Source organism: Ursus arctos, unplaced genomic scaffold, assembly GCF_023065955.2.
Source record: "Ursus arctos isolate Adak ecotype North America unplaced genomic scaffold, UrsArc2.0 scaffold_19, whole genome shotgun sequence".
Lineage (NCBI taxonomy): Eukaryota > Metazoa > Chordata > Mammalia > Carnivora > Ursidae > Ursus > Ursus arctos.
The window spans coordinates 43,278,877-43,292,483 of NW_026622863.1; the positions used below are offsets into that span (position 1 = coordinate 43,278,877).

General features: G+C 40.1%; 1 protein-coding gene across 3 annotated transcripts in view; it reads left to right on the top strand.

The window, feature by feature from the left end:
- Positions 1 to 13,607, top strand: part of LOC113243638 (zinc finger protein 573) — a 64,647-nt gene that overhangs the window by 38,683 nt on the left and 12,357 nt on the right. The window contains exons 1-2 of one of the 3 annotated variants that reach the window (XM_048223521.2): positions 7,051 to 7,288; positions 13,242 to 13,324. The exons of 1 other annotated variant lie outside the window; for it this stretch is intronic. In XM_048223521.2, coding sequence (XP_048079478.1) covers positions 13,316 to 13,324 — 9 coding nt within the window. In that variant the 5' untranslated portion in view covers positions 7,051 to 7,288; positions 13,242 to 13,315. Of the gene's footprint in view, positions 1 to 7,050; positions 7,289 to 13,241; positions 13,325 to 13,607 lie in introns of those variants that run through there. One more of the 3 variants, XM_048223519.2, reaches the window with a different exon arrangement.

Sequence of the window (13,607 nt, forward strand, 5' to 3'; positions counted from 1 at the left end):
CGTGCATGGAATTTTCAATTAACTTTGTTAATTCGGGGGCGCCTGGGTGGCTCAGTCTGTTAAGCGTCTGCCTTTGGCTCCCCTCATGATCCCAGGGTTCTGGGATTGGGCCCTACATCTAGCTCCCTCCTCAGCGGGGAGCCTCCTTCTGCCTCTGCCACTTCCCCTGCTTGTGCTCTCTCTCTAGAGTGCCCACTCTCTCTTTGTCAAAATCTTTTTAAAAAAATTTGTTAATTTAATGAATGGCTAAAAGCCTTCTGTAATAACGGCCATGTTACAAATTACCTCAAATCTTAATGGCTTATCACAATAGCTCTCACAGTTTCTGGGGGTCAGAAATTCAGGAGTGACTTGGCTGAGTGCTTCTGGATTGGGTTTTTCATGAGATTTCAGTCATCCGGAGGCTTGACACCGGCTGAAGGATCAGGTCGGGTGGCTCACTCACATTGCCTGCTGGCACAGAGAGAGAGTGTCAGGAGAAAGCCGTCCTCACCCACAGGGGACCTGATTTACATGAGGAAATCCTGGACTTGAGGTTGATGCTGTAAATGGGAAAGGCTTCTGGCACTTCTTGAGTATATTTTGCATGTGGTAAGAATGTAAACCATTTATACTCAGAGGACCAGTGGTTGTGTTTTTAAAAATATATCCGCAAATTCTTTGAAACTGCACCCTTAAAAACTGAAGTTTTTCTCTTGCTGCATTCCAGGCTACCTGAAAATCTGAGTAAGTATGTCTGCTTCTCACAGTTTCTGTGGGTCAGGAATTTGGGAGCAGATGTGCGAAGGAGTTCTGGTGCCAGGTATCTCATGGGTTGAAGATCTTGAAGGGATTGACTGGGGTTGGAGGATCTGCTTTCAAAGGTGCCTTAGTTTTGTGGCTCATAAGTTCATCCTGGCAAATATTTCCTCTCTGGAGGGACCTTTCCATGTGCTGCTTGAGTGTCCTTGCGATAGGATAATTGGCTTTTCTCAGAAGTAATCCTTGCTATAATCTAGCCTTGGCAGTCACTTCTGCCTCATCCTCCTTAGTAGTAAATAGGTCAAGTCCAGCGCACATCCACCAGGAGAGGAATCCAGCTTCACCTTTTGAAGGGGGAAGTGTCAAAACATTTGCAGACATATTTTTAAATCACCATACCTGCCAACACTGCTCAATCATTGTTCAACTCTCCAAAATTAATAATAAACGTGTTTGTGTCATGTATACAGAAATTCTTTAAGCCACAGCAGTTACCTTACCTGTCATCGTTGCCATTCTACCAACTTATGGATAGTGTGTTATCGGCCACGATACTTATCATCTATCATGGCATCATTTGCAAAGTGCTAATCAGGAATACATGATAGTCTTATTATGGAGATTAATTAAAGTCATACTTGTAAAACCTTGGAAGATTATCTGGCATATAACCTGTGTTCGATAAATATGAGCTGGTACTCTCATCAGTACTTCTGTTGCTGATAGTTTTTATGAGTGAGATTTTATCAGTTTAATTTCAAACAGCTTCTTAAATCCACTCATTAAATTTTACATAATTCTGGAAATAAGTATATGATTTAGGGTGTGTAGAGATTATGAAAATAGCAACAATTCATATTCTCTATTCACATTTAAGATTAGGTAGGAATTAATGGGCTAGTAAAAAGTAAATTATTCTTTTGAAGATTTTTCCTAAATTTGTAATATAAATATTTCTTTTTTAATCAGTATCTAGTCTAAGTTAATATATTGCATTTGGGATTTTTTTTTCTTTTCTAAGGTAGTACTTTTTTATGGCTTTGATATTTTTTTTTTAAGATTTTATTTATTTATTTGACAGACAGCCAGTGAGAGAGGGAACACAAGCAGGGGGAGTGGGAGAGGAAGAAGCAGGCTCCCAGCAGAGGAGCCTGATGTGGGGCTCAATCCCATAATGCTGGGACCACGCCTTGAGCAGAAGGCAGACGCTTAACGACTGTGCTACCCAGGCGCCCCTTAAGGATTTTTATTTTATTTATTTGACACAGAGAGAGAGCACAAGCAGGGGGAGAGGGAAAAGCAGGCTCCCTACTGAGCAGGGATTCAGACGTGGGTCTCGATCCCAGGACCCTCGGATCATGATCTGAGCCGAAGGCAGACACTTAACGGACAGAACCACCCAGGCATCCCTATGTCTTTGATCTTTTTGTAACGTGTCTAGAGTGCCCACATTCTTGATTTATTTCCTCCTGATATGATTTGTTGATTTGTCCCTCATTTTTCCCATAAATTGGAAATTATATCCAGAGACTTCATTAAGTTCAGGCACCTGGGTGGCTCAGTCGGTTGGTTAAGCATCCAACTCAGTTTCGGCTCAGGCCAAATCTCAAGGTTGTGGGATTGAGCCCCATGTCAGGGCTCTGTGCTCATTGTGGAGTCAGCTTGAGATTATCTCTCCTCTCTCTTTCCTTCTCCCTCCCCCTCTGCCCTTCCCCAGCTCACTCTCTCATAAATAAATAAATAAATAAATAAACAAACAAACATTTTAAAAAGTAATGTTATCCATTTTTTGTTATGTAGTTTTCAGTGGCTTATTAAAATTTCCCTATTATTACTTTTGCCAGTTTAAACTTTTAATCACTGAGGGACATCTGATTTAAAGATCATAATTATATGTCAAAACTGTCCATTGATCCTCATAGATTTACCCATTTTTTAATTTATATGTCACTGGAATATAAAATAAGATACATACAATTTTAGAAGTTGCATCTTTCTAGAGAATTAAACTTTTTATCAACATGTAGTGTTTTTTTTTTAGTCTATAGTCATCCTTTCAAATTAATCTTGTCTGCTCCAAAATTATGTTAACTTTCTTTTGTAAGTATTTAACTGGTATAATTTTTATCATCTTTTTCATTGCCTTTCTCCTTAAGCTTTAGATGTGACCCGTTTAACACCTACACCTACATTTTTATTTTTATTTATTTTTTTAAAGATTATATTTTTTAAGTAATCTCCACACCCTAAGTGGGACTTGAGCTCACAACCCCAAGATCAAGAGTGGCATGCTCCACCTAAGCCAGCCAGGTGCCCCTATTTTTATATTTTTAATAGAAAAAACCCCAAAGTTTTATTTTGTGCAGTGGAGTCTCAATAATGAAATTGAGACCTCCTTAATTTTTAAATTTTTAATGGAATTAATCCACTTAAATTACCAATGATTATTGACAAACATGAATCATTTTTAGTTGTCTCATGTTCTTTCTGTGTTTTTCTCTTAGTTTCTTGTTTTCTTTCACATTTACCTATTCTTTCTCGATCCATTTTTTTTCTTTTATCACTTTGGAAAATTTTCACTCTTGTTTGATTCTGTAGGCTGCTAATATAGAAATAGAACAAGCATTTTAACATAAGAAAGTCCACATCTAATTGATACTTACAGTTTTCCACACACCAATAATTGTTAGAATTCTTCAATTTCAGGGGCACTTGAGTGGCTCAGGTGGTTAAGCTGGACTCTTGATTTTGGCTCAGGTCATGATCTCAGGGTCCTGAGATGAGCCCTAAGTGTGTCTCCTCACTGGGTGTGGAGCCTGCTTAAGGTTCTCTCTCCCTAACCCTCTGCCCCTCCCTCCTGGTACCCACGTGTGTGTTCTCTCTCTTAAAAAAAAAAAAAAAAAAAAAGCTTTAATTTCAACCTGGCACCTCCACCTACTGCCAGGTGGCAGCTGTCGGTGCAACAGGCACCCCATCAATGATTGTAAGGCCCTTTTGGCTCCCCAGCCAGATGTCACCCCAACCTGGATCTGGGCAAGCCTGTGCAGGCGAGAGGGAAAGGTGAGGATGATGGCTCAGGGAAGCAGAAGATGCTGCCATCAGCTTGGTGTTGGACCAGAGCAGCTTGTGTCTGGACCACCCGGAAGAGAACCTCTGCCTCCACATCTGTCTCCAGAAGCTGTCTGAGTCCAACCAGCAGACATGCTTTGAGTTCCAGCCCAGCTCAGGGAGGCCTCTAGGTTCTGCTAGCCCCCAATCAGGCCCAAACCCTTCCTCCCTGGGCTAGGCTTTGGCCCTGGGCACTCAGCACCTGACTTAGATACCTTCTCAAGGTCTGACCTACAGGTCCCCTGGTAGGTCTACCTACCTGGGCCAGCCCCCACCACTTGGCATCCCCTCCTGGGGCCAGGTGTGAGCCTGTGACCCACCTTACCTGCCTGTCCAGTTCCTGAGCACTTCCCCACTCCTCCCAAGCCTTGAGTGTCTACATTAAGCAGATCTCAAACACCAATGAATGAATTAAAAAAAAAAGAAGAAGAATGCTTCCACTTAAATCCTCCCTTAAAAGTTGTTATTATGTAGTTCATTGATAATTTGTCCTTTAATTTTTTTCAGGGTTTTTTTTTCTAAGATTTTTATTTATTCGTTTGAGGGAGAGAGAGAGCATGAGCGGAGGAGAGAGGCAGAGGCAAAGGGGGAAACACTCCCCACTGAGCAGGGAGCCTGACACGGGGCTCCATCCCAGGACCCTGAAATCATGACCTCAGCCAAAGGCAGATGCTTCACCATCTGAGCCACCCAGGTGCCCCTCGTATTTTTAATTGAACAAGTTAGACATTATATTAACAGTTCACACAGTAAATGGTAAGATACATACAGGTTATACAGTAGGAATAGTTTGCACATTTTGTCATATTTTATTGTTTTTTATTTTCTGTTTTCTGTTGAATTACTTTCTGCCTTCATCTTTGTTATTTCCTTCTTTCTGCCTTTTTTGTTTTTTTTTGACCAAGCTCTATACCCAACGTGTGGGCTCCAACTCACCACCCTCAGATCAAGAGTCACACACTCTACCTACCTAGCCAGTCAGGCACCTCCGCTTGCTTTATTTTTAGTTTGCCCTTCTTTTATTGAGATCTTTCTTTTTACCCCTTTGTCCCCCCCATTTTCAGAAGCAAGTCAATCTGTGTAGCCCATCTTTAAGAAAGAGTTACACATTCTGGAATTTTTAAGGTCGATTATGACATTTTAAAAAATTGTGATTAAAGGGGATGCATTGGGCTCCCTGCTCAGTGGGGAGCCTGCTTCTCCCTCTCCCTCTCCCTGCCGCTCCCCCTGCTTGTGCATGCTTGCTTGCGTGTGCTCTCTATCAAATAAATAAATAAAATATTTTAACAAAATAAACCTATAAACCTCTAAATTCTCATTTGGATTTAGGCACTCAGAGCAGAATGTGTGGGCAAGAAACTTGTCTGCAATGCTTTACAATCTTCTCTTGCCATCAAGACCTTCCAGAAAATTAAATAACCTTAAATGTTCTTGAGGGGAGAATAATATTTGTAGGCTTTCACCTAGTCCTCAATTGTGAAAGTTAAGAGTTTTGATTTTTGTTTCTCTCTTTCCTTTGTACCAACCCAAAGGACAGAAATGCCTCCTGGCTTATTGCCTAGTTGAGGAGAGTTATTGAGGACCAGCAAGAGTTCCAGGGAAAACCTAGTAGATAATGTATGATGATATTTTTCTGATATATAAAGAAGAGAACAATGGTAATGAAGAGAATGTGGTAGCCTATGAATAAATATAAAGAAAACGAAGAGAAAGAGGCTGCTGAGAACGGTTTTAGAAACGGTAGATGTACAGGATTACTCAGGAGATTCATCTAAGAACTGATTTAATGGAGGAGAGAATTGATTGAAAGAAACCGGAATATGTCACCTCCAAATATATTTCTTTGACATTAAAGTTACTTTGAGCTGAAGGCAATTAAGGAGCTACAAACCCAGAAAGAACTCCCCCTTTTCTGCCTAAAGGCAAAAAAAGTTATTTTGCAGGAGACAGACTACTCACCCCAGAGAGGGCATCAGAGGAATCTGCAAACAAACCCTACACCATGTTTCCTCTTGTATATTTACCTTCCCACAGTTTGCTGCTCTTGGAAGCCTAAAACTGCTTTGTCCTGTCATTTCCCTATAAACTTACTGTTCTTTGTTGAAGATGCTATATAATTTGGAATTCTAAGCAGATCTGAGTTATTTTTGTTTCAGATTTCTCCTAGGTGATACCTACTGCCCACTTTGATAAGCTGTTTTTCTGCCGTTAATCTTGTCTTTTATTACAGGGGTCTCAGCCAGCTGCTCAGAAGGGTAGAAGGAAAATTATTTTTCCTCCCCTGATCAAGAAGTTCATAGGTTGTGGCTTCACTGTGTTTTTTTACTACTTTATTGGTATTTGTGAATGATTAATTTTTTAGTCCTTGTTCCTTCTTCTCTTAGGGTATTGACCAATATTTTAAGTGAGAAAGACATTAAATTAATACCTATTTGTCCATTTAATCTGCTATAAATATTCCCCCAAATTCATAGATGTTGTTTTTGTTTTTGTTTTATTTACTTATACTATTCAAATATTTTGTATATTTATAAATAACCATTAAGATTTGCAAATAACGATTATGTGAAGGTTCTCTGTCTCTCTGTCTCTGGATTTCTCACGTTGCTTACGTTTAGAAAATCTGTAGCCTAAACCAAAATAATAAAAATACTTACAAGATATTTCTTCAGATCGGTTTTGGGGGTTGTGTTTTTTGGGTTTTTTTGTTTTTTTGTGTTTTTTTTTGCCACTTCTAATTATTCAGTCCATCTTTAATGTTTCTAAGGATGAAGAACGCAATGGAATGAAGAATGTAACGTCACCTGTATAGTATGTTAGTCGTTTACTTAACAATTCACTGGACACGCTAGACCTTTCCCCGTGGTATAAAAGTTAACATTTACATACATTACTGAACAGGTTGTCTTTATTTCAGGGGACACAACAGACTCAGCATCCCACATTCAGATGCTCACATCTTGGCAAGCACACCATGGTCCTCGGGGCCACATCGCTGATTCTACAGGGCGAACCCTCACACACACGCCTAAGGCCTCCGAAGAGAAGCGCTCCGCAGTCCCCTTCCCAAAACTCCCTGGTCCGGGACCAGCCGGACTCGCCTTCTCCCGGCAAGAACAACCGCGGCACGCGCCCTTCGCCTCAGGTCCCCGCCTCCCGCAGGCCTGTGATCTGCGTTTGCGCACGTCCGGACCGCGCGGCCACTCCCAGAAGTCTCCGGGGCTCGGGCGCGGAGCTGGTTGTTTTACTTCCGGACTTTTACGACCCTGCGCTCCGCGTCCCACGGTGCGCGTGATGACTGGGACCTCGGGCTCTTTTTGCGTGTCCCTTGGTGGGCGCCGCCCGTGAGTGGCCCCAGTGTGAGGAAGACGTCCTTGTGGGTCACCGTGGAAAAGGCTGTGCGGACGTAGCGTGGAGCCCGCGTGCACGGCGAGTGGCGGTGAGAGTGGGAGTCAGGAGCTCGGGTGCCGGTCCCTTCAGGCCTGTGGGTGCTCAAGCCGCAGAGAAGGGTGCTTGTGTCCTTGTGAGAAAGACGGGAAGAGTGTGTGTTTGTGGGAGGCGGAACTGGGGTGCAGTGGTAAGACTAGGAGAGGTGCGCCGTTGCCCTCTTGTGACGGAGACGTAAGGTCCGTGCCCTTCATCTGAGCTTGGTGAGTGGCTCTGGGACCGGTGGCTCTGGGTTTGCTGCCGCTTCCTCCACCTTCCTGGTAGCCACGTATGACTACCACAGAGAAACGACTCCTGGCGGGAAACCATATACTGAGCCCTCCATGGAGGATTTTGGTAAAAAGGTACAGACCAGCTGTTAGAATGGGAATTTTAGATCATGATTACCCCAGAGAAAGGCTTCTAGGAACGTGTGGATAGACTCCAAGAATGGTATTCCTTCCTGGGACTGCCCCTCCCGGGAGTTTTCTGGGGTTCATTTACACACTTGAGAATGTCCGCATTCTTTGAGCCCTAAAGGGAGGAACAACGTGTGAACAGTCTTGCTTCATTCTGGTTAATATGCATGAGGTCACAGCGGATGTAGCCATGGGGGGTAGAACATAAATGCTCAGCACTGTGGTGACTGATGATTCCCTTTCAGGTTTCTGTAGTTAAGAAGCAATGAAAATATGAGGTTGTGATGTGTTTTTACAAGTTAAGGGACTGAGTCAGAATTCAAGTGTCCAAGACCAGGATTTCTTAACAGGGGTCCTTTGTATTTGTGAGTGTAGAGGGAACCACAGCTCCCTGAAATTGTGTAGATAATTGCTGCATATATTTGGAAACACTAATTTTCCAGGGGTGTACATAACTCAAAAAATTTACACTTGGTTTTATCTAGAATCAAAAATTGTTATACATTGGGACCATTTTGCACAAAATTAGTGATCAAGATAATGGGAATGGTTGAGAAAACTCTTGACATCAATGAGAGAATATTATGCAGGTGATGCAATTTCTGTTTATAAGAATTAGTTATTATAAGGAAAGAGACTTATCTAATGAAACCATCTTTGTTTGTGGATATAGTATTCAAGAAAATTTTAGGGGTGCCTGGGTGGCTCAGTTGCTTCAGCGTCTGCCTTCGGCTCAGGTCATGATTTCAGAGTCCTGGGATTGAGCCCCATGTCAGGCTCCCTGCTCAGCAGAGGGTCTGCTTCTTCCTCCCCCTTTGCTGCACCGCCTGCTGGTGTGCATGCGTGCTCTCTTTCTCAAATAAATAAAATCTAGAAAAATTTAAAATTATATATGAAGTTCATTTTTAAAAACAGAATGTTGTAAAACCCTTTTGGGGTTTTACAAAAGAGAAAAATTTAAATTATATATGAAGTTCATTTTTAAAAATAGAATTTTGTAAAACCCTTTTGGGAGGATTGTATCCAAAATGATATTTTAATTGGTTTTTCAGAAAAGAATGGAAGGTATGTAGCCATATTTATTGGACAGCTTCTGTGTACTCAAAAAACTTTTCTGCCTATTTTACATACATATTCTCTAATCTGCAAAGGCCATTTCCTTTCTGTTAATGGAAAAATCTTTATAGTGAAATGTATCTGATTATATCCGTGTAATACGACTAAAGGCTATTAAAGAACAGGTAAGTGGTAGTTGTTTCAATCACTGATTTTTCATGGCAGGCCTAGTATGTACAGAGTTTTAAATTTTTTTAATTTTTAAAAAAGATTTTATTTATTTATTTGTCAGAGAGAGAGTACAAGCAGGGGGAGCAGCAGGCAGAGGGAGAGCAGGCTTCCGCTGAGCAAGGAGCTCGATGCAGGACTCAGCCCCAGGAACCTGGGATCATGACCTGAGCCAAAGGCAGAACTTAACCGACTGAGCCACCCAGGCATCCCAGTATAGATTTTTTTAAATGATGAAAATACAGCCTCTGCCACAAGAGTGACTTAAATATCTTAAATACTTTTGAATATCTTTATGTTGTATTTATTATAATAGAATTAATGCAGACTTATTGCAAAAGAAATTAATATTCTAAGAAATGTGAGAAGAAAATCTCACTGTCTGAAAATAATCACTTTTAGTATTTTGGTGATCGTGTTTCCCATTTATGTGTTAAGATTTCTGTGTGGCTTTGTTTTTGTCAAACATAATTGGTGAAATAAAAGAGACAGAGTTCTACTCTTAGTTTGAAAAAGAAATCTAGCCCAGTCATGGGTTTCCTTGTACCTCTGTTTGTTAGGGAGGAGGAAATGGCCAGGGATCTCCTTTGAAGAACATTCATTTTTCACCTTTTAGATGTTAGGAATGTTGTTCAAAATCTTATTGTGGCACCAAATTACTAAATAATACATCCTTTCATAATTAATAATTTAAGCAGTGGCATGTGCCTGTAGTCCCAGCTACTTGGGAGGCTGTGGCAGGAAGGATCACTTGAGCCCAGGAGATCTGTACTGTAGTGCACCATGCCCATTGGGTGTCTGCAGTAAGTTTGGCATCAATACAGGAGACCACCATGTTGCCTATGAACTGCTCCAGATTGGAATCAGAGCAAGTCAAAACTGTGCTGATCATAATTAATAATTTACAGATTTAAGGTTACTTTCAGAGAAAATTGCACTAAATTCCAATTCTAGGTGTCTGGGAAGTACAAATAATATTTCCAAAGATAGTTTTTATAACAGAAGATAAAGATTGTAATATAAATCCCCCTATTATGCAGAATAAGATTCACTCATTTGTTAAGATTGCATTTTATCACATCGTGATTATAGGTATTGATATATATTATATATGTGTGTGTGTATATACATATATATACTTAATATATACCCTTTATCAGTCCCCAGCAGCCATATACACACACATATACATATGTATATACATATACGTATACATATATACGTATATGTATATACATATATATACTTAATATATACCCTTTATCAGTCCCCAGCAGCCTTAGAGAGCAAGAACTCCATTCAGCATCATAAATCCGCTTGTGTGTGTTTACATAGCTGCTGGGAGTGAGGAAAGGGACATAATGTCTTTTCCTGTCTGGTAATCTCTCTCTTGTTACTAATGATTTTATTAAGAAGAATTATATTTTCTCAAAGATAGGAACTGAAATTTTTAAAAGTAAAGAGAAAGCCCAAGAAGCACAAATTTTCTATGAGAAAAACATAATGCAGCAGAATTAATTTCCATGTATAATAATGGATTAAGGAAAGGCATCATGTAATGACTTTCATTTTCAGTAGTGATAAATAATTTATATCAGCCATCTTATATTTTTTAGTGTTTATATAGGTTGTCTTGTTTATTCTTCAAAATAGTCATACATAGTAGGTAATTTTCTTAACCTTTCTTTGCTAATTTTGTAATAAACAGAGGCACTGAGGTATTATTAACCCTCACAGCTTAAAGCTTATTTTCAATTCCTAGAAGTCTGACAATAGAGCCTGTGTTCTTAATTTCAACAGAACATCACCTCCTACATTATTCATACCTTTTAAAACCTGTCTTCTTCACTGAGTTAATATTGTTTTCCATCATTTCCTGTGGATTATGAATGAAGCCACATTATGTCACCATATTGCAGACCATAATATATTTAACCTGTTGGCTTCTGTGAGAAAGTTATGTTTTTAATTTTTGGTTATCAAAAATTATTCTCCAGTGAACATCATTGTGCACATGCCCTACGTACTTCTATAGTTATTTCCTTTAAAAATTTCCTAGAAATGGAATTCTGTGGTTTAAAAAAATCAGACTTCTGTTAAGTGCCTACAAAATTCTAGACCTAGAAATTTTTGGCTTTGGAATATTACAATCCTGGATAGCCATAGTTGCTTCCTTTAAAAACTTATTATCTAAAATGAGGTAAAATCTGAATAGAAATAATTGTAAGGCAGTGTGTGGTGAAGACCAGTGGAGAGATTTAGGTGACCTACTTTGTGAATACAGGAAAGACACACCAGTGTATCTATAGCAACAGTCAGGATATAAACAAAATATACCAATTCTATGGAATATCTGGGGTAATAAGTGGATTTTGTGCTGTGACTTGTTTTTTTTTTTAAGATTTTATTTACTTATTTGACAGAGAGAGAGACAGCCAGCGAGAGAGGGAACACAAGCAGGGGAAGTGGGAGAGGGAGAAGCAGGCTCCCAGCGGAGGAGCCCGATGTGGGACTCAATCCTGGAATGCCGGGATCACGCCCTGAGCCAAAGGCAGATGCTTAAGGACAGCGCTACCCAGGCGCCCCTGTGCTGTGACTTTTATATCACAGTTTTCCTTCTAATTTTTTTTAGATGTAAAGTAAAACTAATAGGATATCAATTCAGTTGTTGTCTGAGGGACATGATGGCTTAGCTGACAGGTTTAGAAAACAAACCCTTCTGTCAAGAAGACTTGACATAAAGCTGCACGAGTATCATCGGTTTGTATAAGAGATTACACAGAGACTGCTTCCTGTTTCTTCTAGACAGAACTCCATCATACCTGTGGGGTGCCTGGGTGGCACAGCGCTTAAGCACCTGCCTTCGGCTCAGGGCGTGATCCTGGCGTTATGGGATCGAGCCCCACATCAGGCTCTTCCACTATGAGCCTGCTTCTTCCTCTCCCACTCCCCCTGCTTGTGTTCCCTCTCTCGCTGGCTGTCTCTATCTCTGTTGAATAAATAAATAAAATCTTAAAAAAAAAAAAAAAGAACTCCATAATACCTGAAGCAATGATAGCATGAGTTCAGATAGTGGGATCCAAAGGAAACAGACAAAAGATAAGCTATTCAGTAAAACAGACTAACTTTAGATAACAAAGGACTTTCTTGAATTCTCCTTTTTGGATATCTTCCTGCTAACAAAGAAAACACACACATATATTTCAAGCTAACCTATAGTCGTTGTTACAGTAATTATGAAGCAAGCTTTAAAAAGAAAAATCAAGAAAGGGGCACCTTGGTGGCTTAGTTGATTAAATGTCAGACTCCTGATTTCAGCTCAGGTCATAATCTCAGGGTCCTGAGATCAAGCCCTGAGTTGGGCTCTGCACTTGGCAGGGAGTCTGCTCGAGATTCTCTCCCTCTCCTTCTGCTCCTTCCCATTGTGTGCTTGCTCTTTCTTTCTTTCTCAAATAAATAATCTTAATAAATAAGTAAATAACAAAAGAAAAATCAAGATCAAAATAAAAAGAAAAGCACTGTTATTGGATAGCCCCGTAACCTTCCAGACTTTTTTATCTACTGATTTCAATTGTCTGTTTTTCTGCCACTTTTTCTCTACACTGATTGATGTATTCTTAGGTTTCTAAAAACATAATAATTATATTGGTCAATCTAATTATTCTTGACAACACTGTTCTTGACAACACTATTCTTGACAACTCTGGAATATGTCTCATATCCTTAAATAGTTTTTCCAACTTCGCATTTGATATCTACTTTGTGTTGTAGTACAGTGATGGTTTGTCATGTATTTAACTAGTAAGATTTGCTAGACTTAACATACTGAACACTGACGTTCCATCTCCAGTGTCTTAACCAACTTCACTCAGTTCCAAAGCCACAAAAGAGGTTCTCATTAAGATGATGTAGGCTCTTTTCAGTCTCAGAAGATGAGAGTAGAAGGAAGAGGATCAAAATAAGACTGCACTGCCCATTCTTGGGTCTGCATCTGCCTCACCAAAGTGATGCAGTGGCCAGAGAACTTCTGCTGACATATCTAGGTCTGACTTTAGTGCAGATATGCTTCTGTTCTATGATTTTGTTCGTCAGAGACCCCTAGGATTTGGAGAAAGAAATGGCCTTATCTAGAATCCTAATCTCCCCAAATTATGTGTGATGGATAATAGGTTTGGAACCTGGAGTGGACTGTCCTAACATTAATTTATGTCCTGTTGGAAACACTAAAGCAAAATCGGTCTCAAGGTCTTTCTCTTCTCCCAGCTCTGACTTTCTGGATCTGTGCTTTTCTGTTAGAGGAATCGTGAGGACTGATCCGCTCTTGCAAGTCTAAAACCATGGCCCACGTAAGTTGGTGTTTCTCTCCTTCTTGAAATATGTGTGGTTTTTTTTAGGTCATGTGAGTATTTTCATTAATTTTTCTAAAGTTTACTACCAGCAGAAGTCCCATCCAATAACCTTCTTCCCATCTTTTGTTCCAGTGAAATGTGATACTAGATTACCCAGCATCCTCTCTATATGACCTCTTGTAAACTAACTAGTGTTTATGTTATTACTGCAAAATTATTCAACATGTCTTAAGTGTGCATTCTTTTATCAAGGGCAGTGATGGAGTGGTGGAGGAGATAT